Raw genomic sequence first — 25,637 nt, 5'->3', positions numbered from 1 at the left:
GGATGTAGGGTTTTTGGGTTGGGTTTTTTTGGGTTTTTGTGTGTGTGTTTTTTTGGTTGTTTTTGGTGTTTTTTTTTCCCCCCCCCCCTTGAGGCTCCCATCCCAAGTGCTGGTGCTTTGCAGCTGGCTCTGGTATTTCCCCCACCCCCCATCCTGAAGCAGATGGCCTTTTGCTTTTTTGCACACCCCCCCCCACCCCCCAGGGGTATAAAAAGTGATGAAGTGAAAGCACCAAAACTGGGGAAGGGGGGAAACCTGACAGGAGAGCTTGGCCCTGCAAACCAACCTGCATCACCTGCTCTAAAATAAGAGCCCTGGGAGAGGGGAGGACCTTGGTTTCCTCGCAGTGTTGCTGACCTAATCCCTTCAGCAGACTGACATCTCTGATCCTTCCTCCCAGGGACTCTCAGGGCTGCTAATTCCTCAGGCTGCGTGGGCACTCCTGTTGGCAGGGCAGTTTCCCCTTGGCACCTGACATCTTTCCCCTTGGGACCTGACATCTTTCCCCTGAGGGCAGAGGGTTGATTCTGCTGCTCTGGGATGGAAAAGGTTTGGGAGATGCCTGCTGCCAGGGAGCGGCAATTTTTTCTGTGACAGCTCCAAACTGTCAGAGCAGGATTTAAGGCAGGCAGGCAGCTTGAATCCCTCCATGGGTTTGGCATCTGCTCTCCTGAGAAGAGTGTGGCCAGCAGGGCAAGGGAGGTTCTCCTCCCCCTCTACTCTGTTCTGGTGAGACCACATCTGGGGTACTCTGTCCAGTTCTGGGCTCCCCAGTTCAAGAGAGACAGTGAAGGCTGGGAATATGTTGAGGAGTCTGGAGCAGCTCTGTAAGGAGCAAAGGCTGAGAGCCCTCCTCTCTCCCTCCCTCTCTCCCTCCCCCCTCTCTCCTCCCTCTCTCGCTCTTCTCTTCCTTCCCTCCTCCCTCTCTCGCTCTTCCCTCCCTCCCTCCTTCCTCCCTCCCTCATCTGCCCCAAGAGCATCTTCCTGTGCTGCTCAGAGACAGAAGCCCATTCTCAAGTGGCTTCCACTTGCCCATGCCCTGCTGCTGCTGCTCTCTAGGCAGCAGATCCGTGGAAAGCAGAAGCCAGGAAGCCCAAAGCCTTCCAGCCTCACAGTAAGTGCAAAGTGCAGCTCTTCAAAGAAGAACAAACTGCAGGAAACCACCAATCCCCCCCCACCAGGAGCCAGGCGTTCAGCACCGCGCTCTGGAAGCCATGGGGTGAGCTGGAGGCCCCCAAGGTTCCCACCCAGCTGCAGGCTGAGCTGCTCCATCTGTGTGGGCTTTTGGGAAGAGCAGGAGCAGCTCTGAGCTCTGTGATATTCCAGATGTTGAGCTCCAGAGCCTTGCTTGCAGGAAGTGGGAAGGTGTGGCAGCTCCAGGGCTGCATCCCAAGCTGCTCAGGAAGGGAAGTGGTTGTGGGGAGAGGATCTCCCACTCACAGAGATGTGGACCACAAGAAGAGGAGGGGGGGCAAGGAAAGGAGGATATCAAAAAGCATTTGGTAGGATCTCACTGGGTTTGGCTCTCGTGTGGCTGGAGTGCAGGAGAGGGCAGAGGCTGCCCTCCAAAGCAGCCTTTTTGCTTGCCTTGATGGAACCGTGCTGGGGCTGGGTGTCACATCCAGGCTGGCTGTGGTTACTGAAGAGCAATTTGCCAGGGCTGCTGAGGGGATTAGTCATGGCTCCCTGTGCCCACTCTCCTCTGATCCTTTGAAGAAGGGCATGGTGTCAACCACAGTGGAGCTCTTCAGGTAGAAGGAAACCCCTGTAGCAACCCTCGGCCACCGAAGCGGAGTGATCCTCCCACCCCTCCCACTCCCCCCTCCCTCTGCTTTGTTTCCACCTTAACCTGGGCAAATCCAATTCCAGACAGCATAATCTCTCCCCTGAAAAGAGCAGCTGTCACCAGGCTTGCTGAGAGGCCAGGAGCTGGGTGGGAGGATCTAATGCTCCGAGAGGAGCTGCTGTCAGCGGGCCGCAGGAACACAGCCCCATTAAACTAATGCCCAGTGATAGGAGGTAAACCTGTTAGAATTATAGCCCTCTGCAGACCCTTGAGTGCTCCAATCCCATGCAGCCATGGAGCTTCTTACAGCAGAGATGTTCTTCCCTCCCTCAGGACAACTTGGGTGAGAGCAGAGGTTATGCTGGAACCAGAGCTCTGGTTGTCTCCTGCGCTCTATCGCAGCTGCAGCTCGGTGAAGTTCACCTGCGTCCCCCCGAGGCTGGACCCAGCCCTTCACTGCAGCTTGGGTGATCCAAGCTGGCAGGAGGCTGGGAAGCAGAGCTGGCCCTGCATCCCCACGGGGCAGGGAGCCAGCTTGGGAGCTGGGGGAAGTCGGGCAGCTCCTGGGATGGGGGTGACCCAGCGCGCACCCCCTTCGTGTCACCCGGGTTTCACCCCTCTGCGCCGTGGCCTGGGCTGACTCAGATGGTTCACCTTCCTCCTCCTCCTTGCTGCCTAACCTTGGGTGAGTCAGCTTGGCAGGCAGCACAGACCTGAGCTGTGGGCCCACACTGCTGCCAAGCCTCCCTTCCTTGACTCATCCCAGCAGCTCTGCCTTCCCCAGGGAGGTTGGATGGAGGAGCTCCATGAGCAGGAGGATTCCACTGCAGCTGCTGGAGGTCAAGCACCTTTCCACTGGGCTCCACCAGCCAGCTGGAGGTCCCAGCTGAGCAGAGGGCAGGGCACAAAAGTGCTGGGGTGAAACCAAGGGACAGCAGTGGAATCATTTTACTCCTTCTCACTCTTTTCCTTCAGAGAGTCAGAGAATGGTTTAGGTTGGAAGGGATCTTAAAGATCATCCAATTCCAACCACCCTGCCGTGGGCAGGGACACCTCCCACCAGCACAGGTCACTCAAGGCCTCATCCAGCCTGGCCTTGAACACCTCCAGGGAGGGGACATCCACAATCTCCCTGGGCAACCTGTGCCAGTGTCTCCCCACCCTCACTGTCAAGAATTTCTTCCTCATCTCCAGTCTCAGTCTGCCCTACTCAAGCTTCCACCCCTTGCCTCTCATCTTATCACTCCCAGCCCTTGCCAAAACTCCCTCCCCAGCTCTCCTGTAACCCCTTCAGGTACTGGAAGGCTGCTTTAAGGTCTTCCTGGAGCCTTCTCTAGGCTGAACAACCCCAGCTCTCCCAGCCTGTCCCCACAGGGGAGGTTCTCCATCCCTCTGATCATCTCTGTGACCTCTGGACCTGCTCCTGCAGTTCAGTGGGATGTAGCTGGGGAGTGAGATGTAGCTGGACAGTGGGATGTCACAGATCTCTGGGCTTTGGGGGTGCATCTTCTCTTAAAGAAGCCTTTCCTGAAAGCTTTCTTGCTAGGTGGGGCTGTGAAGGCCTTGCTGGGTGGCCAAACCAACAAAGTCCCAGCTGCAGCCCTGCACTGCCACATTGCTTTGGCTCAGAGCTCAGCTGTCAGATGCAGAGTGAACCTTCACCCCTGGTACTTGCCTTGAGTCTCCTCTTGGCTTGGTGTGACAACAGAAAGCCCAGCAGAAGCTCCAGGTTGGAGCAGAATTTCTGCCCTAATTGTACCAATTGCTTTCCCACCTCCCTCCCCTTCCTCTTTGGAGAGGAGAGAAGGGAGGAGAAAACTTTCCCCGTTCTGCTTTTTCCCCGAGCCCCATGAAGAGGCTGGGACCACTGGAAAGATGTAAAAAAAATCAGCCAGTCCTCCTCCAGGAACAGGAATGAACCTCAGGGGAACGAGGAGGTTCAGCACAGCCTCTTATTTCCATCTCTTTGTAGTGCTGGCTTTGGTCTTTGCTTCGTCTCCTCCGTAACCACCGTGGCCGTTCCGCTATTGCCCTTCGAGCAGGTGCCAGGTGGGGATCCCCCTGCTTTTCCCTCTCCCCCCCCCCCACCTCCCCCCTTTGTTTGCAAACACCAAAGTCAAGTGGGTGAGGCAAAGCAGCAGCATTTTGAAGAGCTCCTTGTAGATAACAGATAAAAACCCAGAGAGGAGTAAATCCTGCAGATTCCTCCTGGAGGGAGACACACAACAAAAAAGCCTTCGCCGCCGAAGCTCCGTTCGGCTGCCGGAGTCCTGCCCAAGGAAGCTGCAGAGCAAAGGAAGAATTATTTTAATAGGACCAAAAACTTCCCTCCAGGATATTGTAATTTTCCTGCCTTGGTTTTTTTTTTCTTTTCTTTTTTTTTGGTGTGTGTGTGCTCCTTGTTCTCAGCACTCTGAACGTGCTCAGCCCGTTGCACAGCCTGCTGCAGGCAGCGCTGGCGACAGGCAGCCGCTGCTGCTGTGTGCTCCGCAGAAGCCTGGCCCTGCTCTCGGCCTGGCCTGCTGCACACTCAGCATGTGAGAGCACAGCTCCTTTCCCTCCCTCTCCTTTCCCTCCCTCTCCTTTCTCTCCCTCTCCTTTCCCTCCCTCTCCTTTCCCTCCCTCTCCTTTCCCTCCCTCTCCTTTCCCTCCCTCTCCTTTCCCTCCCTCTCCTTTCCCTCCCTCTCCTTTCCCTCCCTCTCCTTTCCCTCCCTCTCCTTTCCCTCCCTCTCCTTTCCCTCCCTCTCCTTTCCCTCCCTCTCCTTTCCCTCCCTCTCCTTTCCCTCCCTCTCCTTTCCCTCCCTCTCCTTTCCCTCCCTCTCCTTTCCCTCCCTCTCCTTCCCACTCTCCCCCTTCCTCAGTGCTTGTGTTGGGCAGCTGGGCTCCAGCAATGCCATCCTTGGCAATATTCAGTGTCAAGATGCAAGGGACCTTCAGCAACCTGATCTATCGTAGAATGGGTTGGGTTGGAAGGGACCTTAAAGCTCATCCAGTTCCAACCCCCTGCCATGGGCAGGGACACCTCCCACTAGCCCAGGTTGCTGAAGGCCTCATCCAGCTTGGCCTTAAACGCTTCCAAGGAGCACCTCTCCTATGAGGACAGACTGAAGGAGTTGGGGTTGTTCAGTCTGGAGAAAAGAAGGCTCCAAGGTGACCTCATTGTGGCCTTCCAGTATCTGAAGGGGGCTCCAAGAAGGCTGGGGAGGGACTTTTCAGGATATCAGGTAGTGATAGGACTAGGGAGAATGGAATGAAGCTGGAGGTGGGGAGATTCAGGCTGGAGGTGAGCAGGAAGTTCTTCCCCATGAGAGTGGTGAAGCCCTGGAATGGGTTGTCCAGGGAGGTGGTTGAGGCCCCAGCCCTGGAGGTGTTTAAGCCCAGGCTGGATGAGGCTCTGGCCAGCCTGATCTAGTGTGAGGTGTCCCTGCCCATGGCATGGGGATTGGAACTGATCCTTGTGGTCCCTTCCAACCCTGACTGATTCTATGATAATGTGTCCACAGCCTCCTTGGGCAACCTGTTCCAGTGTCTCCCCACCCTCACTGTGAAGAACTTCTTCCTGCTACCCCATCTCAAATCTCCCTGCTCTACTTCCACACCATTGCCCTTCTTCCTAGCACCACAGGCCCTGGTAATAAATCCCTCCCCAGCTCTCCTGTAGCCCCCTTCAGGTACTGAAGGAAGCTTGGTGGGAGGTGGCCAAGGCATGGAACTTGGACCTCAGCGATCTTTGAGGACCTTGCCAGGCCAAGCCAAGGCACTGTGTGAAGCAAACGAGAGCAGGAAGGGCTGGGAGGGCTCCCCCAGCCTGCAGATTGCAGGGACTGGGAGCCAGTTGCTACTGTGGGCGTGCAAAATAAGAGCAATCCTTGGGCAGCTGTCTCTGCATGGATGGGACTGGAGGTGTGAGTCAGGCCGGGCGGCTGAAGTGCTGCCTTGGAGATTCACCTCCGTGCTGAGCAGGGAGCCGGCGCCGGCAGACGGGGTTGGGCCTTTTGGGGGAAGCCTGGGGAGAGTCAAAGCCTTCTCAAAGCCTGGCCCAGGCTGCCCAGGGAGGTGCTTGAATGAATCCCCATCCCTGGAGGGCTTTCAGAGCCCCAGAGCTGTGGTGCTGAGGGGCCGTGGTGGTCAGGGATTGGAAGAGGCTGCCCAGGGAGGTGGTGGAGTCCCCAGCCCTGGAGGTGTTCAAGAGATGAGTAGATGTGGCACCTGGGGACGTGGGGTCATGGATATTGAAGCCCCGTCCCTGGAGGCATTCAAGATCAGATCAGCCTTGCTGTGGCCCTGTGCAGCCTGCTCTGGCTGGAGGTGTCCCCTGCTGCCTGCAGGGGGGTGGCCAAGCTGAGCTTTGAGAGTCCCTCCAGACCCCATGCAATCTGTGAGTCTATATTGGGTACAAGGTTGGACTTGATGAGGAGACCTAATTGTGGCCTTTCAGCATCTGAAGGGGGCTACAAGAAAGCTGGGGAGGGACTTTTGAGGGTGTCAGGGCATGATAGGACTGGGGGGGATGGAGCAAAACTAGAAGTGGGGAGATTGAGATTGGATGTGAGGAAGAAGTTGTTCCCCAGGAGGGTGGTGAGAGCCTCATCCCTGGAGGTTGTGAAGGCCAGGCTGGATGTGGCTGCTCTAGTGTGAGCTGCCCATGGTAGGGGGCTTGGAACTGGCTGAGCCTTGAGGTCCCTTCCAACCCTGACAATTCTATGACTCTATGATCTGGGGGTCCTCATCAGGCTGTGAGGTGCAGGGTGAGGAGGTTTTGCCTTCCTCCTGGGTGGGATAGCTCAGTCTGAGCATAGAGTCATTAAGGTTGTAAAAGACCTCTAAGATCATGGAGTACAAGCCTTAAGCCAGCACTGCTAGGGCACCACCAAACCATGGCCCTCAGCACCACAGCTCCAGGGCTTTGAAGACCCTCCAGGAATAGGGAGGACTCCACCACTGCCCTGGGCAGCCTGGGCTAGGCCTTGACAGCCCTCAAGGGGATGAAATTGTTCCTCATGGCCGCCCTAAACCTGCCCTGGGGCATCTTGAAGCCATTTCCTCTTACCCTGTCCCTTGTCACAAGGGAGAAGAGACCAACCCCCAACTCACTCCAACCTCTTTCAAGGAGCTGCAGAGAGCAAGGAGGTCTCCCCGCAGCCTCCTCTTCTCCAGGCTCAACCCCCCCAGCTCCCTCAGCTGCTCCTCCCCAGCCCTATTCCCCAGCCCCTTCCCCAGCTCCAGAGAAGGGCACCAGAGGGTTCCTGCCTGACCCTCTCTGGTTCTGCAACCCAAACAATTCACACCTCAGGCCCATAAATAGAGTGCAGCCCTCCCTGAGGGTTTCAGCAGCCGGAACAGCCCTGGCAAGGATGGGATGGATTTTCCTCCATGCTGGTTACCTGACCTGCAGCCCCCAGCAGCTGTGGATTGCTGCTGATCTGTGTAGCAGGCAGAAGCGGTGCGAGCTGCCCCCACACTGCTCCCTCCCTGCCTCTTCTCCACCCAACCATTTTTAGCAAGCACCAAAGAGAGAGGAGTTTGGAGCTGGCTGAAGGGTGGCTTTTGTTTTCCACCCTGCATCCCTCAGATGGTGGGAGCTGATGGTGTGGACAGCTGGCCCATGGCATCGGCTGCCTTTGGATGGGGCTGGTCACAGCTCTGCAGGGTCCCACTGGGTCTGAAAGGGCAGAGCAATGAGGTGGATAGGCAGGGAGGTAAATTGGATTCATCATCACAGAATCACAGAGTGGGTTGGGTTGGAAGGGACCTTACAGATCATCCAGTTCCAACCCCCCTGCCATGGGCAGGGACACCAGCCCAGGTTGCTCAAGACCCCATCCAACCTGGCTTTGAACACTTGCCAGGCTTGGAGCCTCCACAGCTTCTCTGGGCACCCTGTTCCAGTGCCTCACCACCCTCCTGGGGAGGAATTTCTCCCTAGTGTCCAGTCTCAGTCCAGCTTCTTCCAGTCTGAAACCATCAGCCCTCATCCTGTCACTCCAGGCCTTTGTACAAAGTCCCTCCCCAGCTCTTCTGTAGCCCCCATTAAATCCTGCAAGGCCATCAGCAGGCCTCCCTGGAGCCTTCTCTTCTCCAGGCTGAGCAACCCCCAACTCTCACAGCAGAGGACTTCCACCCTCATTTTTGTGGCCTCCTGGCTCCTCTCCAACAGGTCCCTGTCTGTGCTGTGCTGAGGACTCCAGAGCTGCCCCATCCCTGCAAGGGAGGGTCTCAGCAGAGCACAGCAGAGGGGCAGCATCCCTCCCCTGCCCCTGCTGCCCACACTGCTGGGGATCAGCCCAGGGCATGGCTGGGGCTGGGCTGGCAGCGCTGGGTGCCGGCTCACGCTGAGCTTCTCCTCACCCAGCGCCGCTCTCCATCCCTTCTCCAGCAAGCCTGGAATTTGGGCTCGGGATTGGCCTGCCCAGTTTCTGGGCTCTGTTCTTCAAACCCTGGGCTTTTAATAGCAGTTGTGATGGAGGAGCCAACACCCCTCTGAAACCTTCTGCTTTCCACATGACGCCGCGACGTCAAACCTGGCTTCGAAAGCCCCGAGCCGGCGTTGAAGATTTGGAACAAACCTTTTGGATCCCTTCTGAATCTCGACTGCTTGCAGCATTTTAGCTTTTGCCTTTTTTTGGGGGGGGGGGGGAGGTGGGTTGTTTTGTTGAGCTTTTGGTGGGGTTGTGGTGGGGTTTTTTTTTGCACAGCCTGAGAGCTTGACAACAGAAGTGACCCCAGTTTGGATCCCATGACAACAAAAGCTCTTGGCCGGGCGATTGGAATCCGTTGGCTTGTTTTGGTCGGCGAGGTGTGGAATGAGTGTTTGAAGAGCTGTGTTAAAAACAGTCAGCATGCAAGGGAAAGGTCCTTAAAATATCCTGGATTGCTGGAGATCTGCTGCCAGCTAGCAAGTAGGAGGAAGCAGTCATCGGTGTAGCATCAGGAGAAGCTGCTCTTCAGCTCTCAGCTCTTCACCAGAGCAGGTTTTCTCCTGCAGTCTGCTCGGACTTCTCCCCCCAACACCCTGCTCTGAATGATTTTTGCCTCCTGCAGGAGTAAGGAGTGTAGCCAGAGGGCAAAGAATATAGAGATTGGAGGGTTTGGGGGGGGGCTTGAGGGGTTTTGGGTAGAGAAATCCCCACCCTGGTGAGGATGGGGAAGGAGAGCGCAGCTGGGTGGGTGGCTGGCAGAGCCGCTGCAGAATCCCCTGCGTGGTTTGGGTGGGAAGGGACCTTTAAAGCTCATCTTGGCCAACCCCACTGCAGTCAGCAGGGACATCCCCAACTGGAGCAGGTTGCTCAGAGTCCCAAACAACCTGACCTGCCATGGTTCCCCAGATGGGGAAGCTCCCACCTCTCTGAGCAGCCTGGGCCAGGCTTTCACCACCCTTGGTGTCAAACATTTCTCCCTTCTCTCCAGTCTGCATCTGCTTCTTTGAGTTCAAACCATCCCCCCTTGTCCTGTCCCTAGCTTTCTGATCAGCCCCTTCAAGACCAGAAGGTCTCCCTGGAGCTTTCTCTTCTCCAGGCTGAACAGCCCCAGTTTGCAGCATGCTGCCAGAGGAGGAGCAGCTCCACTCAGCTTCTGGGACCGTGGAGGCTCTGGAAGAGAAAGCTCATCCCCTACCTGCTAAGCTGTGATCTCCCTGGGTTTAAGACATTCCCATTTCCTCCCTCAGCTCCCAATTCATGTGCTGGAGCTGATCCTCAGAACATGCTGACACAGTTGGTGGTGGCATCTGGAGGGAGGAAAAAAAGCAAAACCCAACCCAAGACTTGATTTACTTTTGGGGTGTTGCTCCCATGAGAGCTGCAGCTCCTCTGCTTCCCTGGGCATCTCCTCAGGCCAGGTTTCCCTTCCATGGGCAGTTCCCACTCCAGGCTTTGCTGCAGCACCTTTGAGCTAATTGCCATCTCTTCTTTCCACAGGTGGAGAGAGACTTTGAAAGGGAATATGGAAAGCTCCAGCAGTGAGTATCAGCCAGGCTGGTAGAACAGGACCAGTCACATATTTGTCTTGGGCCCTCTTGCATCTTCCCAGGACACTTCAGCCAGCTCTGCTCTTCCCAGCAAACCACTCCCTGCCCTCTCATTTCTAATTCCTCAGGGTTTTCCCTGGTGGTTGGGTGTTCAAAGGTGGCCTGAGAAGTATTTGCAGTGGGGTTGAGCTTTTAACAGATTGTGGCAGCTCTGAAGTGAAAAAAAAATAGAAGTGTAAAAAGCTGTCAGAAGGCAACAGCCCTGAGGGCAAAGATTGGTTTTACCATACTGAGTGTGTCACAGCAGCTCACACTCAGCATCTCCAAGCCTTTGGCTTCACCATTTGTGGCAGGTGTGAGGACTTCAGGAAATTCAGGACCCTGAATAGGAGGCCAGCTGCTGGAAAAGGCTGAAAACCATCTGAAAACAACCCCAAAAGGTGGAAAACCATCTGAAAGCAACCACAGTAGGTTGAAAACCACCTAAAAACAACCCAAAAAGGTTGGAAAACATCTAGAAAGAACCCAAAAAAGGTTGCAAAGCACCTAAAAAGCTCCTGAAAAGGCTGCAGAGCACCTAAAACCAACCCATAAGGGTTGAAAAACACCTGAGAATTAACAAAATAGGTTGAAAACCATCTGAAAGCAGCCCAAGGAGGTTGAAAAACCAGCTAAAAAAACAACCCCCAAAGGTTGAAAACCCTCTGAAACCAATCCAAAAGGTTGAAAACCCTCTAAAAACAACCCAGAAAGGTTTCAAAGAGGTTGAAAACCAGCTAAAAAACAACCCAAGGAGGTTGAAAACCTTCTAAAGCCAATCCAAAAGGTTGAAAACCCTCTAAAAACAACCCAGCATGGTTTCAAAGAGGTTGAAAACCAGCTAAAAAACAACCCAAGGAGGTTGAAAACCACTTAAAAGCAACCCACAAATGCTGAACACCCTCTGAAATGAAACCCAACAGGTTGCAAAGCACCTAAAAACAACCCAAAAAAGATGAAAAACCGTCTGACAGCAACCCAGGGAGGGTGAAAACCACCTAAAACCAACCCAAAAAGGTTGGGAATCATCTGAAAGTAACCTGAGGAGGTTGCAAACCACCTAAAAAACAACCTAAGGAGGTTGAAAACCCTCTAAGAAACAACCCAAAAGGGTTGGGAATCATCTAAAAAGAGCCCAACAAGGCTGCAGAGCACCTAAAAAGAAGGCAAAAAGGGTTGGGAATCATCTAAAAAGAGCCCAACAAGGCTGCAGAGCACCTAAAAAGAAGGCAAAAAAGGTTGGAAATGATCTAAAAAGAAGCCAAAGAGGCTTCAGACCATCTGAGAGCAGCCCAAAGAGGCTGAGCAGTGCTGAGGTTTGGTGGCAAAGCCTCTCCTGACTGCTTCCATCCAGCAGCAGCAGGAGGAGGCTCAGCCCCTGCCATGCTTTGTTGCATGCAGGAGGTGCTGAGCTTTGTTTCTTGGCAAGCTTTCAAGCTTTGCCTTTCTCTTCTGTTTCTTTCTTTCTTCCTCCCATCTTTCAGATTGGAAGATCAGACCAAGAAGCTTCAGAAGGATATGAAGAAAAGCACAGATGCAGACTTGGGTAAGTAAGAGTGGAGGCTTTCAGACTTGGGGAGCTCAGAGTGGAGGCTTTCAGACTTGGGTGGGTCAGAGTGGAGGCTTTCAGACTTGGTTGGGTCAGAGTGGAGGCTTTCAGACTTGGGTAGGTCAGAGTGGAGGCTTTCAGACTTGGGGAGCTCAGAGTGGAGGCTTTCAGACTTGGGTAGGTCAGAGTGGAGGCTTTCAGACTTGGTTGGGTCAGAGTGGAGGCTTTCAGACTTGGGTAGGTCAGAGTGGAGGCTTTCAGACTTGGGGAGCTCAGAGTGGAGGCTTTCAGATTTGGGTGGGTCAGAGTGGAGGCTTTCAGACTTGGTTGGGTCAGAGTGGAGGCTTTCAGATATGGGTAGGTCAGAGTGGAGCCTTTCAGACTTGGGGTGCTCAGAGTGGAGCCTTTCAAACTTGGGGAGCTCAGAGTGGAGGCTTTCAGACTTGGGGAGCTCAGAGTGGAGCCTTTCAGACTTGGGGAGCTCAGAGTGGAGGCTTCCTTGGCTGTGAACTTGAGCCCCAGAGAGCTGCAAGTGACTTTCTCAAGATCACATGAGGGAGCTGTGACAAAGTCTGGAAAAACAAATCCAGAGCTCAGGGCCCACTCAGCTTTGCTTAGTTACAAGGCCATCTGCATGAGGGCTGCTGAAGGAGTAGCTCCAACCCAGGGAACAGAAAAGGATGTTCTGGGCTTAGTCCTTCTATCTCCTGAGCTGCTTCTTGCTGTGTGTGGCCTTGGCCAAGTTGCTTTGCGTTCAATTTGTCTCAATTTCTGCAACCCAAAAATATCCCAACCCAATAGGAGCAGTTGTTCCACTTGTCACAGAATCATAGGTTGGAAAAGGCCTCTAAGATCATAGAATCATAGAACTGTCAGGGCTGGAAGGGACCTCAAGGCTCAGCCACTTCCAACCCCCCTGCCATGGCCAGGAACACCTCACACCACAGCAGGTTGCTCACAGCCACATCCAGCCTGGCCTTAAAAACCTCCAGGCATGAGGCTTCCACCACCTCCCTGGGCAACCTGTGCCAGTCTCTCACCACCCTCATGGGGAAGAGCTTCTTCCTGATGCCTCCACAGATGGCCCATGGTGGTGTTGGGTTGCTGGTTAGCCTGGATGCTTCTAGAAGTCCTCTCCAACTGTTCTAATTCCAGGATCCTACAGGTCATAGAATCATGGAATTGTTCTGGATGGAAAAGACCTCCAAGGTCATTGAGTCCAACCAACAACCCAACACCACCATGGCCATTCAAACATGTCCTCAAGTCCTTTCCTCCTCCTGCTTGCTTCAGTCATCACTTCTCCAGTAGGAAACTGGTGTGGCACAGACTCTAAATGGTGTCCAGAGAATCAGAGAATGGTCTGGGTTGGAAGGGACCTCCAGAGGTCATCCAGTCCAACCCCCCTGCAGTCAGCAGGGACATCCTCAACTAGATCAGAGCCCTCTAGAGCTCCACTTTGAGTTATCTCCAGGGATGAGGCCCCAACCACCTCCTTGGGCAAGCTGTTGCAGTGTTCCAGCAGCCTCATGGTGCAGAACTTGTTCCTCACATCCAATCTAAATCTGCTCTGCTCTAGTTTGAAAGCATTGTCCCTCATCCTGGCCCTTGCAAACAGTCTCTGTCCTTCTTGTAACCCCCTTCAGGTACTGGAAGGCTGCTGTTAGGTCTCCCCAGAGCCTCCTCCTCTCCAGACAGAGGAGCTGGAGTTGGGGGTCTCTGGGAGAAGTGGATTTGCTGTGTCAAGCAGGGCAGGCTGCAGAAGCATGCAGCAGAGAGCTGGGCTGAGCACAGGTGGCTTTGCTCAGCCTACACTTTGGAATGGTCCCCATTTGTGGTGGGCTCCCACAGCTCCTGGAGCCAAGGCAAGGTGCAGCCAGGGTGGGCTAGGCTGGTCCAACACTCATCCTGTGGGAGATGGCTTCATGGAATGGGTTGGGTTAGAAGGGACCTTAAAGATCATCTGGTTCCAACTCTCCTGCCGTGGGCAGGGGCCTCTCCCACTAGCCCAGGTTGCTCAGGGGAGAGGGAAGGAGCCCTCCCAGGTGCTTTGCCAGTGGTGGGGCTGGCAAATTTGGGGCTTCCCATGGCAGAGGCTCTCCCCTGTGTGTGTGTGCAAGACACCAAGGTGGATCCCTGCTCTTGGCCCTGCGCTCTCCCACCCTTCCCAGCCAGCGGTGGGAAGAGCACCGGGAGCCAGCTCTGCCAGGACTCCTTCTAGGGTGGAAGCTGCTCCTTTTGGGGGACCCTGGTGGTGGTCAGGGCTCCTGGGTAAGTTTTTCCTTGGGAAGGATTCCCCTCCCTTGCAGTGGGCGTTGTTTATATGGAGCATTTCAAGTCCCGGAGGAGCTGTGGGAGGACTTTTCTTTTTCCGTTCTGCTACATGGCAGAGGCACAAAATGAGCCTTGGCCAGCTCCAGTGAGGATCTGATGTCTCATTTAAAGGCATGAAATCATGAAGGGGAAGGTTTGGAGTGTGGTCTGCTGAGGGGATGGGGAGAAGGCAAAGGAGGTAGATCCCAGCGGGCACCGCTCCCCTCGCTTGGCAGTGCCCGTGCCCAGGGGAAGGCCCCGTGCTGGCCCAGCCAACACACAGCCCCCACTGCCAAGCAGGGCAGCAGAGTGTTAGCCTTGCTGTGTCCTCCTGAGCGTCTTATTTCTCCCACTGTGCTCAGGGGGTTGCTTATTCACTGCCTGCAAACACTCCCTAGCAAACTGGACCTGGTGGCTCGAGCCTCCACCTCCTTGCCAAGAAAAGACTCGGGCCAGAGCACCACCAACTCCTGTCTGCAGGATAACCTTCCTGAGGCTCAGCCACTGCCCTGCCAGCTACAGCAGGCTGCCTGGGAACAGTGCCTTGTGATTAAAGATCCCTGACCCACACCCTCCCCCCTCCCCCCCCATCTTCCCCACCCTCTTCCCAACCAAAATGCAGCCTGAAGGAGCAGGAGGAGGGGGAGGAACAGGAGACAGAAGCTCTGCTTTTGGAATGAGGTGCAGGTAACCTGCTGTGGCTCTTGCTCTGGAGCATGCCTGCCTCTTCTCCACTGCTTTGACCATGGTTCACATGAGCAGCAGCTCTCTAAAATCACTCAAAACTGAAGCCGTGTCCCACATGCTTCAGGAGCAATGCCCAAAGCCCACCCTGAGGGGTAGCTATTCTGCTCTCCTCCTTTCCTCCTCCTTCTCTTTCTCTTTCTTTCTTCCTCTTCTCCTTTCTCCTTCTCCTTTCTCCTCCTTCCCCTTCTCCTTCTCCCTTCTCCTTCTCCCTTCTCCTTCTCCCTTCTCCTTCTCCCTTCTCCCTTCTCCCTTCTCCCTTCTCCCTTCTCCCTTCTCCCTTCTCCCTTCTCCCTTCTCCCTTCTCCCTTCTCCCTTCTCCCTTCTCCCTTCTCCTTCTCCTTCTCCTCCTCCTCCTCCTCCTTCTCCTTCTCCTCCTCCTTTCCCTTCTTCTCTTTCTCCTTATTTCTCTTCCTCTTTTCTCTTCTCTCCTTTCCCACATCACTGATGCCCCTGCTGAGTTTGAGGAGAGGACTCAGCACCAGACACATGGCAATGGGACCAGGGGATGCCCTCCTAATGTCCCATCTCCCTACACTCCTTCAACTAGGGAGCCCTGCCCTGGACCCACTACTCTAGCTGTGGCCTCACCAGGGCAGAGCAGAGGAGGAGGAAAACCTCCCTCACCCTGCTGGCCACACTCTTCTTGTTACATGCCAGGATGCCATTGGCCTTGTTGGCCACAGGGGCACATTGCTGCCTCATGGTCACCAGCAGGTGGTTTCCCTAGAGCTGCTCTCCAGCAGATCAGACTCCAACCTGTCCTGATCCATGGAGCTGTTCTTCCCCAGCTGCAGGACTTGTCCCCTCCCAGCTTCAGAACTTGCCCCCTCCCAGCTTCAGGATTTGCCCCCTCCCAGCTTCAGAACTTGCCCCCTCCCAGCTTCAGATCTTGCCCCCTCCCAGCTTCAGGACTTGCCCCCTCCCAGCTTCAGATCTTGCCCCCTCCCAGCTTCAGATCTTGCCCCCTCCCAGCTTCAGGACTTGCCCTCTCCCCCCCCAGCTTCACTTCCACTCCTCTCCCTGTGAAGGGGAAACTCTTCCTCTTCCTTTCGCCCCCTACCCTGCAGCCGAAGGCAGGAGTTCTGCCATTCTTAACTCCATCCCATCCTGGCACAAATCCTGCTCCCTCAGATGTGGTCACACATATGGATTAGATCCCATCTGTTTCAAGGTTGCAAGCACCAAGCCCTTCATGTCTGGCTAATGGGAAGGGGCTGCAGCAGCTCTGTCGTTGCGCCCTCCCTGCCTCGCTCCGCGTACGGCTTCCCGGCCCTTGAGCTTCTGAGCTCTGGGTATAATTGTGTCTAACCTTTACATCAGAATGCTTAACCCCTTCATTTATCATCTTAAGCCCCATTATTCAGATGAACTTCCAGCTTCTAACAGCTGACTGGAGTTCAGTGGGAGGCTTTCCAAGAGCTCCTCCGTAGCGCGGCTCCGGCGGAGATTCAGAGAGCCGAGGGATTGGAAGGGACCTTAAAGATCAGCCAGTTCCAGCCCCCCTCCCCCCACCCTGCATCTTGCCTTTCTGATCTTCAACTGGAAGAGCACCCAGCAGCAGTGCTGAGATAAAGAACAAGGATTTCTTAGTGCCCAGGACTGGGGTTTTGTCCTCCTCTCTTCTTTCTTCCCATTTATCTTGGTGCTGTCCCTTTTTGTTCTGCTTTTATTCCCTACTGTACCTTGCAGAGTTGGAGGGGTTGGAAGGGACAGAGAATGATTTGGGTTCAGGGATTTCTCAGTGGCTTGGGTTGGAAAGGACCTTTTGGGGAGCAGAATCACAGTGATTGATTTGGGCTCAGGGATTTCTCAGTGGGTTGGAAGGGACCTTTTGGGGAGCAGAATCACAGAGTGATTGATTTGGGCTCAGGGATTTCTCAGTGGGTTGGGTTGGGTTGGAAGGGACCTTTTGGGGAGCAGAATCACAGTGATTGATTTGGGCTCAGGGATTTCTCAGTGGGTTGAAAGGGACTTTTTGGGGAGCAGAGAATCACAGACTGATTGATTTGGGCTCAGGGATTTCTCAGTGGGTTGGAAGGGACCTTTTGGGGAGCAGAGAATCACAGAGTGATTGATTTGGGCTCAGGGATTTCTCAGTGGGTTGGGTTGGAAGGGACCTTTTGGGGAGCAGAGAATCACAGAGTGATTGATTTGGGCTCAGGGATTTCTCAGTGGGTTGGAAGGGACCTTTTGGGGAGCAGAATCACAGACTGATTGATTTGGGCTCAGGGATTTCTCAGTGGGTTGGAAGAGACCTTTTGGGGAGCAGAGAATCACAGACTGATTGATTTGGGCTCAGGGATTTCTCAGTGGGTTGGAAGGGACCTTTTGGGGAGCAGAGAATCACAGAGTGATTGATTTGGGCTCAGGGATTTCTCAGTGGGTTGAAAGGGACTTTTTGGGGAGCAGAGAATCACAGACTGATTGATTTGGGCTCAGGGATTTCTCAGTGGGTTGGAAGGGACCTTTGGGGGAGCAGAATCACAGTGATTGATTTGGGCTCAGGGATTTCTCAGTGGGTTGGAAGGGACCTTTTGGGGAGCAGAATCACAGTGATTGATTTGGGCTCAGGGATTTCTCAGTGGGTTGGAAGGGACCTTTTGGGGAGCAGAATCACAGAGTGATTGACTTGGGTTCAAAGAATCACAGAATAGGTTGGAAGGGACCTTAAAGATCAGCCAGTTCCTGCCCCCCTGCCATGGGCAGGGACACCTCACACCAGCCCAGGTTGCTCAAGGCCTCATCCAGCTTGGCCTTCAACTCCTCCAGGCAGGAGGCAGCCACAGCCTCCCTGGGCAGCCTGTGCCAGGCTCTCCCCACCCTCACTGCCAACAATTTCTTCCTCCTCTCCAGTCTCAGTCTCCCCTCTCCCAGCTCAGAGCCATTGTCCCTCCCAGCCCTTGTCCAAAGTCCCTCCCCAGCTCTTCTGGAGCCCCTTCAGGTACTGGGAGGCTGCTCTGTGGTCTCCCTGGAGCCTTCTCTTCTCCAGGCTGATTAGCCCCAACTCTCCAAGCCTGGCCTCACAGCAGAGGGCTTCCAGCCCTCCCAGCATTATTGTGGCCTTCTCTGGTCCTTCTCACACAGCTGAATGTCCTTCTTGGGCTCAGTGGGTTGCTTTTCCTCCCCTTTCTCTCAACCCCCAGTGAATATCTTCCTGGAAGCTGTGCTGAGCTCCCCCTCAGTTACTGAAGTCCCCAAGCGCAGGGTGAGAGCCTTGACAGGAAAGGGTTTGTGTGGCTGTCCCCCAGGCTGAGCCATGACCCTCTCTGCTTTCTTTGGCACTCTTCCTCTTGCCCACAGCCATGTCCAAGTCTGCTGTGAAGATCTCTTCAGACCTGCTGTCCAACCCCCTGTGTGAGCAGGAGCCCAGCTTCCTGGAGATGGTCACAGCCTTCGACACGGCGATGAAGAGGATGGACTCCTTCAACCAGGAGAAGGTCAGCATGCCTATGGCTGAAGAAGGGGAGATCAGAGGGTGCTGGGATGCTGCTGGTGCCCTCAGCCTTCCAGACAGATCCACCTGCCCTTCTGGTCATCAGAGATTCATAGCATGGCTTGGGTTGGAAGGAACCTCGAAGCTCAGCCAGTTCCAACCCCCTGCCGTGGGCAGGGACACCTCCCACCAGCCCAGCTTGCTCCAGGCCTCATCCAGCCTGGCCTTGAACCAGAGAGGAGGCAGCCACAACCTCCTTGGGCAACTTGTTCCAGAGCTTCACCACCCTCACCCTGAACAACCCCCAGCCCATGGCAGGGGATCACCTTGAAGGTCCCTTCCAAGCCAAACCATTCTGTGATCTCTAAGCTGCCCCAGGGACACCTCCCACCAGCCCAGGTCGCTCAAGGCCTCATCCAGCCTGGCCTGGAACACCTCTAGGGAGGGGGAATGAACATCCACAAACTCCCTGGGCAACCTGTACCAGGGTCTCACTCATCTCCAAGATGTTTCCCACATGAGTTTCTCTGTACCCTGGCTGTGGTTGCCATGGGAGTTGGAGCCCATCCCAAGCAGACACAAGTTTGGTGGCTTTTGGTTAAAGGGCATTGTGGTGGCACTCAGAAGCCCTCATCCTGCTCTGGTAGGCAACATGCAGATGGTGTAGTGTTGTGCAAAAAAAGGGGTTTTCATCAAGCTTGCCTTGAAACCATCCCTGCTGGCCCTGAAACCATCCCTGCTGGCCCTGAAACCATCCCTGCTGGCCTTGAAACCATCCCTGCTGGCCCTGAAACCATCCCTGCTGGCTTTGAAACCATCTCTGCTGGCCCTGAAACCATCCCTGCTGGCTTTGAAACCATCTCTGCTGGCCCTGAAACCATCCCCTTTGCTTTCAACAGGTGAATCAGATCCAGAAGACAGTCATAGAGCCTTTGAAAAAGTAAGTACCAAGAAGGACATTGAGAGACTTGAATGTGTCCAGAGAAGGGCAGCAAGGCTGGGGAGGGGTCTGGATCACAAGGCTGGGGAAGGGGCTGGAGCACAGGCCTGTGAGGAGAGGCTGAGGGAGCTGGGGTTGCTTAGCCTGGAGAAGAGGAGGAGCCCAGAGCTGGACACAGGACTCCAGCTGTGGCCTAGCCAGTGCTGAGCACAGGGCACAATGACCTCCCTGCTCCTGCTGGCCACACTGTTCCTGATGCAGGCCAGGATGCCATTGGCCTTCTTGGCCACCTGGGCACACTGCTGGCTCATGTTCAGCCTACTCTCAACCACTACCCCCAGGTCCCTCTCTGCCTGGCTGCTCTCAGCCACTCTGACCCCAAGATGGTTCATGGCAAGGGTGAAGGCCTCTTGTGTGTTGAAGCTTGGACTGGATGATCTCCAGGGGTCCCTTCCATGCTGGACTTAGTGATTCTGTGGTTCTTAGCCTGCCAGATGTCTTCATCTGTGCTTTAAAGAGCACCTGAGGAGAGGAACACTGAAGGCATTGAAGCAGTCAACTTCCCTCCACCTGTGTGCTGGTTCCTACCAACCCTTTGCTCCAGCTGAAGGAGGATGATCAGCTGGGGACCTTCTCTGTGTGCTTAGTGCTCTCCAGCCAGGCTGGTAACTGGTGCAGGATGGGATGTAGAATCATGGAATCATTTTGGATGGAAGAGGCCTTTAAGCTCATCAAGTCCAAGCCTTCACCCAGCACTGCCAGGGCACCACCAAGCCATGGCACTCAGCACCACAGCTCCACAGCTCTGAAACCCCTCCAGGGGCAGCCTGGGCCAGGCCTTGACAAGCCTCAGGGGGAAGACACTGTTCCTCATGGCCAAGCTGAACCTCCCCTGGGGCAACTTGAAGCTATTTGTGTCCAGGGATGGGTGGTTGGCTCTGGTTGTACCTTGGTTGTTTGTGCAGGAGCTGAAAGGGGAAAGGGAAGAGGGGAAGGGAAGAGGGGAAGGGAAGAGGGGAAGGGAAGAGGGGAAGGGAAGAGGGGAAGGGAAGAGGGGAAGGGAAGAGGGGAAGGGAAGAGGGGAAGGGAAGAGGGGAAGGGAAGAGGGGAAGGGAAGAGGGGAAGGGAAGAGGGGAAGGGAAGAGGGGAAGGGAAGAGGGGAAGGGAAGAGGGGAAGGGAAGAGGGGAAGGGAAGAGGGGAAGGGAAGAGGGGAAGGGAAGAGGGGAAGGGAAGAGGGGAAGGGAAGAGGGGAAGGGAAGAGGGGAAGGGAAGAGGGGAAGGGAAGAGGGGAAGGGAAGAGGGGAAGGGAAGAGGGGAAGGGAAGAGGGGAAGGGAAGGGAAGGGAAGGGAAGGGAAGGGAAGGGAAGGGAAGGGAAGGGAAGGGAAGGGAAGGGAAGGGAAGGGAAGGGAAGGGAAGGGAAGGGAAGGGACAGAAATCCATCAGAGGCTTGTGCTGCAGAGTTGTGTTGTTTGTTATCTCAATTGTCCTCATGAAAGAAACATTAACTTCTCCTTCCAGCAGTCTGTTCCAACTGGAAGGAGGGCTTGTGGCTCTGAAATCTTCCAGGTTCTGTTGTTTTCTTCCCCCCAGCTTGTGTTAGCTAGAGGGGATGAAGGAAAACACAAACCCTGCACAAAGATAAGGCAAAGCCTCACCCTGTATCTGAACCCCTGGGGTTCCATGGGGCTGTTGATCCCAGGCCATGAAGACCCTTTCCACTTTGCCAAGGTCTGGTTCTGCATTTGGGCAGCTTCTGGCTCAGGATAGTGCTGTGGTCCAGGGTGGGAAAGGTCCTTTCCCCCCGGCTTTGGATTTAAGGCAGCACATAGGGTAGTTGGTGTTTGCTCCTTGGTGCACCCATGGTGCCCAGGAGAACTTTGGCTGGGAGGTTTCACCTCAGAAGGTGTCACACTCAGCTCTCCACTCATAGAAGCAGAGGATTGTTTGGCTTGGAAAAGCTCTCTGAGATCACTGAGCCCAACCAGCAGCCCAACCCCACCATGGCCATCACACCCTGGCCCCAGCTGCCATGGCCACCTGAACACCTCCAGGGCTGGGGACTCCACCACCTCCCTGGGCAGCCTGTGCCAGTCCCTGACCACTCCTCCAGCAAGGAAATTTCTCCCAATCCCCAACCTGACCTTCCCTTGGCACAATTTCAGGCCATTTCCTCTCCTTCTGTTACCTGATCCTAGGGAGAGGAGACCAACCTGAGCTCCAGCTTCCTTTCAGGGAGCTGTAGAGAGCCAGAAGGTCCCCAACTCCCTCAGCCTCCTGTTCTGCACCCTCCACACCCCCAGCTCCCTCAGCCTCCTGTTCTGCACCCTCCACACCCCCAGCTCCCTCAGCCTCCTGTTCTGCACCCTCCACACCCCCAGCTCCCTCAGCCTCCTGTTCTGCACCCTCCACACCCCCAGCTCCCTCAGCCTCCTGTTCTGCACCCTCCACACCCCCAGCTCCCTCAGCCTCCTGTTCTGCACCCTCCACACCCCCAGCTCCCTCAGCCTCCTGTTCTGCACCCTCCACACCCCCAGCTCCCTCAGCCTCCTGTTCTGCATCCTCCACACCCCCAGCTCCCTCAGCCTCCTGTTCTGCACCCTCCACACCCCCAGCTCCCTCAGCCTCCTGTTCTGCACCCTCCACACCCCCAGCTCCCTCAGCCTCCTGTTCTGCACCCTCCACACCCCCAGCTGCTCCTCCCTAGCCCTGTTCTCCAGACCCTACTTTGTTACCCTTCTCTGGACCCCCTCCAGAGGTGGATCTGCCCAGCCCTCGGTTAGACACCAGGGTGTTCCCTGCAGCATCCCATCTGCTTTCCAGTCCTGGCAATTCCCTCCAACATCCCTAAATTTCCATTGGCCTGGAAGCTGGTGAGGTTTTCCCCCCCACCCCCCCTCCTCTTCCTGCCCTTTGGCACCTGCAGCCAGCTGCTGAGTGCTCTTAAACAGCTTATGTGTCATGCTCAGGGAGGCTGCATCTCCCCTCTGAGCTAAACCCCTCTCCCCTCCCTTTCATCCCCAATTCTGGGACTCCTAGGTCCACCCAGGGCCAGGACTTAAATGTTTTGAAGGAGCCCAAGGGGTCCATTTGGAGGCATAATGAGATGCAGGAGAGAACTGCAGAGCTTGCACCTCCCCTTGCCCTGCTGCTGCTGCTGCTGCTGCTGGAGGAATCCCAGCAAGGTTTTGCTGGGCTGGAAGTTGCAGCTTAACCCAAAGCTGCCTTGAGGAAGCTGCTCTGCTTGCCAGCGAGGTGCTTCCATCTCCAACCTCTTTCCCCAACTTGCTGCTGACCTAGAAAAGGTTTTGGGGTGGATTTCCCCCACCCCACCCCCTGCTGCCACATCTGCACTTTATTACCTCTCCCCTGGTGGTCTTTTGCTGCTTTGTTAGCCAAAGCAGCAGATAAGGGCTCACCCAGGCAATTATCATTAGTGGGAATAAATTGGAATCAGAGGCAGATGGGGGGTGGGAATATATCTCCACTGAGTTGTCCAGGCCTGGTTTCAAGCAAAGAGTGGAGGATTTGGAGCAGAAAGCCAGGGGTAGATGGAGGGGAAGGAGGGGTAGGGGGGTGGCTCTGTGTTGTTCAAATGCTTCTGGGTACAAGAGGCTTGTGTAGAGTTTGGCTTTTGGAGTCCCCCCCTCAAGAAGACCTTAGGCTGGGGATTGGTCACTGGAGGAGGAGCAAAGACAATATTGCAGCATGTTGAGATGCTGGAAGGTGTCCAGAGAAGGGCAACAAAGCTGGGGAGGGGTCTGGAGCACAGCCCTGTGAGGAGAGGCTGAGGGAGCTGGGGTTGCTTAGCCTGGAGGAGAGGAGGCTCAGGGGAGACCTTCTTGCTCTCTCCAACTCCCTGAAGGGAGGTTGGAGCCAGGTGGGGGTTTGTCTCTTCTCCCAGGCAGGCAGCACCAGAACAAGAGGACACACTCTCAAGCTGTGCCAGGGGAGGGTCAGGCTGGATGTGAGGAAGAAATTCTTCCCAGAAAGAGGGATTGGCCACTGGGATGTGCTGCCCAGGGAGGTGGTGGAGTCCCCATCCCTGGAGGTGGTTAGGAAGAGCCTGGATGAGGCCCTTGGTGCCATGGTTTAGTTGATTAGATGGTGTTGGGTGATAGGTTGGACTGGATGATCTCAAAGTTCTCTTCCAACCTGGTTAATTCTATTCTATTCTATTCTATTCTATTCTATTCTATTCTATTCTATTCTATTCAGCAAGGAGCTGGGGTGGCTGGGAAGAGGCAGCAGGGATCTGCTCTCCCCTTAGGGAGATGCCTGCTTAGATTCATCACAGAGCCATGGAAGGGCTCAGGTTGGAAGGGACCTCAGAGCTCATCTCCTCCAACCTGCCCAGCATGGGCAGGGACAGCTCTCAGCTCCACTCAGCTGCTCAAGGCCTCATCCAGCCTTGAACACCTCCAGGCAGGAGGCAGCCACAGCCTCCCTGGGCAGCCTGGGCCAGAGTCTCACCAGCCTCATCCTGAAGAGCTTCCTCAGCTCCACTCTAGCCCTGCTCTGCCTCAGCTCCAAACCATTCCCCCTTGGCCTGGCTCCAGACACCCTCATGGAAAGTCCCTCTGCAGCCTTCCTGCAGGTTCCCTCACCACCAGATCAGTGGATTTGGGGCAAAGTGAGGCAGTTTGAGGACAGCAGCAGCTTAACTAAGGCAGAGAGAGCTGTAGGCTTCAGTGCCTTTCATGCTCAGGGCCTGCAGGGGTTCATGGAACCCCAGGCTGCTTTGGGTGGGAAGGGACCTTTACAGCTCACCATGTCCAACGCCCCTGCAGTCAGCAAGGACCTGTCAGAGCCCCATCAAGCCTGACCTCTAATGTCTCCAGGGCTGGGGCCTCCACCACCTCCCTGGGCAACCTGTACCAGCGTCTCACCACCCTCACTGAGCAGAACTCCCTCCTGGTGTCCAACCTAAACCTCCCCTGCTGCAGTCTCAAGCCCTTGCCCCTCGCCCTGGTGCTGCAAAGCCTTTGTCCTGACTTAGCAGCCTCTGCCTGAGCCCCACTGAGCATCAGGACATTGTGGTCCCCCTGGCATGGTGCCACCCCCTTGGCTGGGAGCGTGGTCCTGCTCCTGCAGCCCAAGCCCAAGGAGCTGAAGCAGAAGAGGGACAGTTCTTTAATCTTGCCTTCTTTCTTCTTCTCTTCATCATCCTCTTCCTTCTTTCTCTCTCAGTCTTCTTTCTTTTTCTTCCTCTTCTTCCTTCTGTGATTTTATTCTTTTTCATCTCCTTTTTCATCTCCTTTTTCATCTTCTTTTCTTCTTCTTTATTTCTCCTTTTTCATCTTCTTCTTCCTTCTTATTCAGTCTTCTTCATTTTCTTCCTTCTTTCTTCTTCAGTCTTATTCCTTCTTCTTTTTCTTCCTTCTTCTTCCTGCTTCATTTTCTTTCTCCCTTCTTCATTGTCTTCCTTCTTTCTTGTTCAGTCTTCTTCCTCATCTTCCTTCTTTCTTCTTCATCTTCTTCCTTCTTTCTTCCTCATCTTCTTCCTTCTTTCTTCCTCATCTTCTTCTTTCTTTCTTCCTCATCTTCTTCCTCCTTTCTTCCTCATCTTCTTCCTCCTTTCTTCCTCATCTTCTTCCTCCTTTCTTCCTCATCTTCTTCCTCCTTCCTTATTCTGTCTAATTCATTCTTCTTTCCTCCTCTCCTCCCTTCTCCTCCTCCCCCTCCCCCTGCGGTTCCCATGCACCCTCCCAGCTGCGTTTCCTGCCGGGCAGCCCGAAGCCGATAACCGGCGGCCGGGAGCAGCCCCAGGGGTGCCGGGGAGCGGAAGCAGGACAAGAGGCTTTCATGTCCTTAACGAGCCCCTAATGAGGATTTGGTGCACAAAGCTATGGCCACATGGCCGCCTGGCCCCCTCCCTCAGCCTCTCAGCCTAATCCCCCCCGGCCAGCTCGCTGTTTTCCCTTCCTCTCTGTGCCTTTTGGCTCTCCTCGGAAGGGCTGGTTTGAGTTTCCCCCTTCCTGGTGGGTGGATGTGTGGGCACAGGCTGAGGCATGGCTGGCATCCCCCAGCAGAGCCCAGCTGCTTCAGCCACCCTTCTTCCTCTCCAAGCTTCCTTCCTCATCCCTTCATCCACCACTTTGCTATTGTGTCTGGGGCTCCCCAGCTCTGTTTGTCCTTTCTCCTCTGCTCGGTGCCAGCTGCAGAGCCTCTCCTCTTCCTCTCCTTCCCATTACTACCCAAGCTGCTGTCCCTAAAAGCATCACAGAATTGGTTTGGTTGGGAAAGACCTCGAGGGTCATCAAGTCCAACCATAAATGCCATGGGAAGAGACCCACAGAATCAGAGAGGGATGGATTGGGTTGGGTGGGAAGGGTCCTCTAAAGCTCATCCAGGCCATCCCCCCTGCGGCCAGCAGGGACATCCCCAACCAGAGCAGGTTGCTCACAGCCCCAAACAGCCTGACCTGCAAAGGTGCCAGGGATGGGGCAGCTGCTGCCTCCTCTGGGGCAGCCTGGGCCAGGCTCTCCCCACCCTCAGTGTCAAACATTTCTTCCTTCTCCCCAGTCTCAATCTCCTTCTTTCAGTTCCAACCATCCCCCCTTGTTCTGTCACGTCAGGCCCTGCTCAAAAGTCTATCCCCAGCTTTCTCTTAAGTCCTGAAAGGCCACCAGAAGTCCCCCCCTGGAACCTTCTCCAGGCTGAACAACCCCAGCATCCTCAGCCTGTCCTCACAGACCTCTTAAGATCATGGAATCCAACCAGAAATGCCATGGGAAAAGACCTCTAAAGGTCACTGAGTCCAACCATGGGGAGGAGCACAGGTACCTGCCAGCCTAGTCCAGCTCCTGGGGCTGCCAATAAGAGTCCTCAAGACCCTTCCAGGTGGGGAAGAAGAGTGGTGAAA

General features: G+C 55.1%; 1 protein-coding gene across 2 annotated transcripts in view; it reads left to right on the top strand.

Annotated features, from left to right (window-relative positions):
* The window catches only part of BIN3 (bridging integrator 3), a 61,250-nt gene that overhangs the window by 19,132 nt on the left and 16,481 nt on the right, over positions 1-25,637 (top strand). For both annotated transcript variants that reach the window (XM_054175233.1, XM_054175232.1), the window contains 4 exons: positions 9,703-9,743; positions 11,276-11,337; positions 17,701-17,837; positions 18,733-18,773. In XM_054175233.1, the coding sequence (XP_054031208.1) occupies positions 11,310-11,337; positions 17,701-17,837; positions 18,733-18,773 (206 nt within the window). In that variant the 5' untranslated portion in view covers positions 9,703-9,743; positions 11,276-11,309. The remainder of the gene's footprint in view (positions 1-9,702; positions 9,744-11,275; positions 11,338-17,700; positions 17,838-18,732; positions 18,774-25,637) is intronic.

This window comes from Dryobates pubescens, chromosome 31 (genome assembly GCF_014839835.1).
Source record: "Dryobates pubescens isolate bDryPub1 chromosome 31, bDryPub1.pri, whole genome shotgun sequence".
NCBI lineage: Eukaryota > Metazoa > Chordata > Aves > Piciformes > Picidae > Dryobates > Dryobates pubescens.
This window is presented reverse-complemented; position numbering and strand designations above follow the sequence as displayed.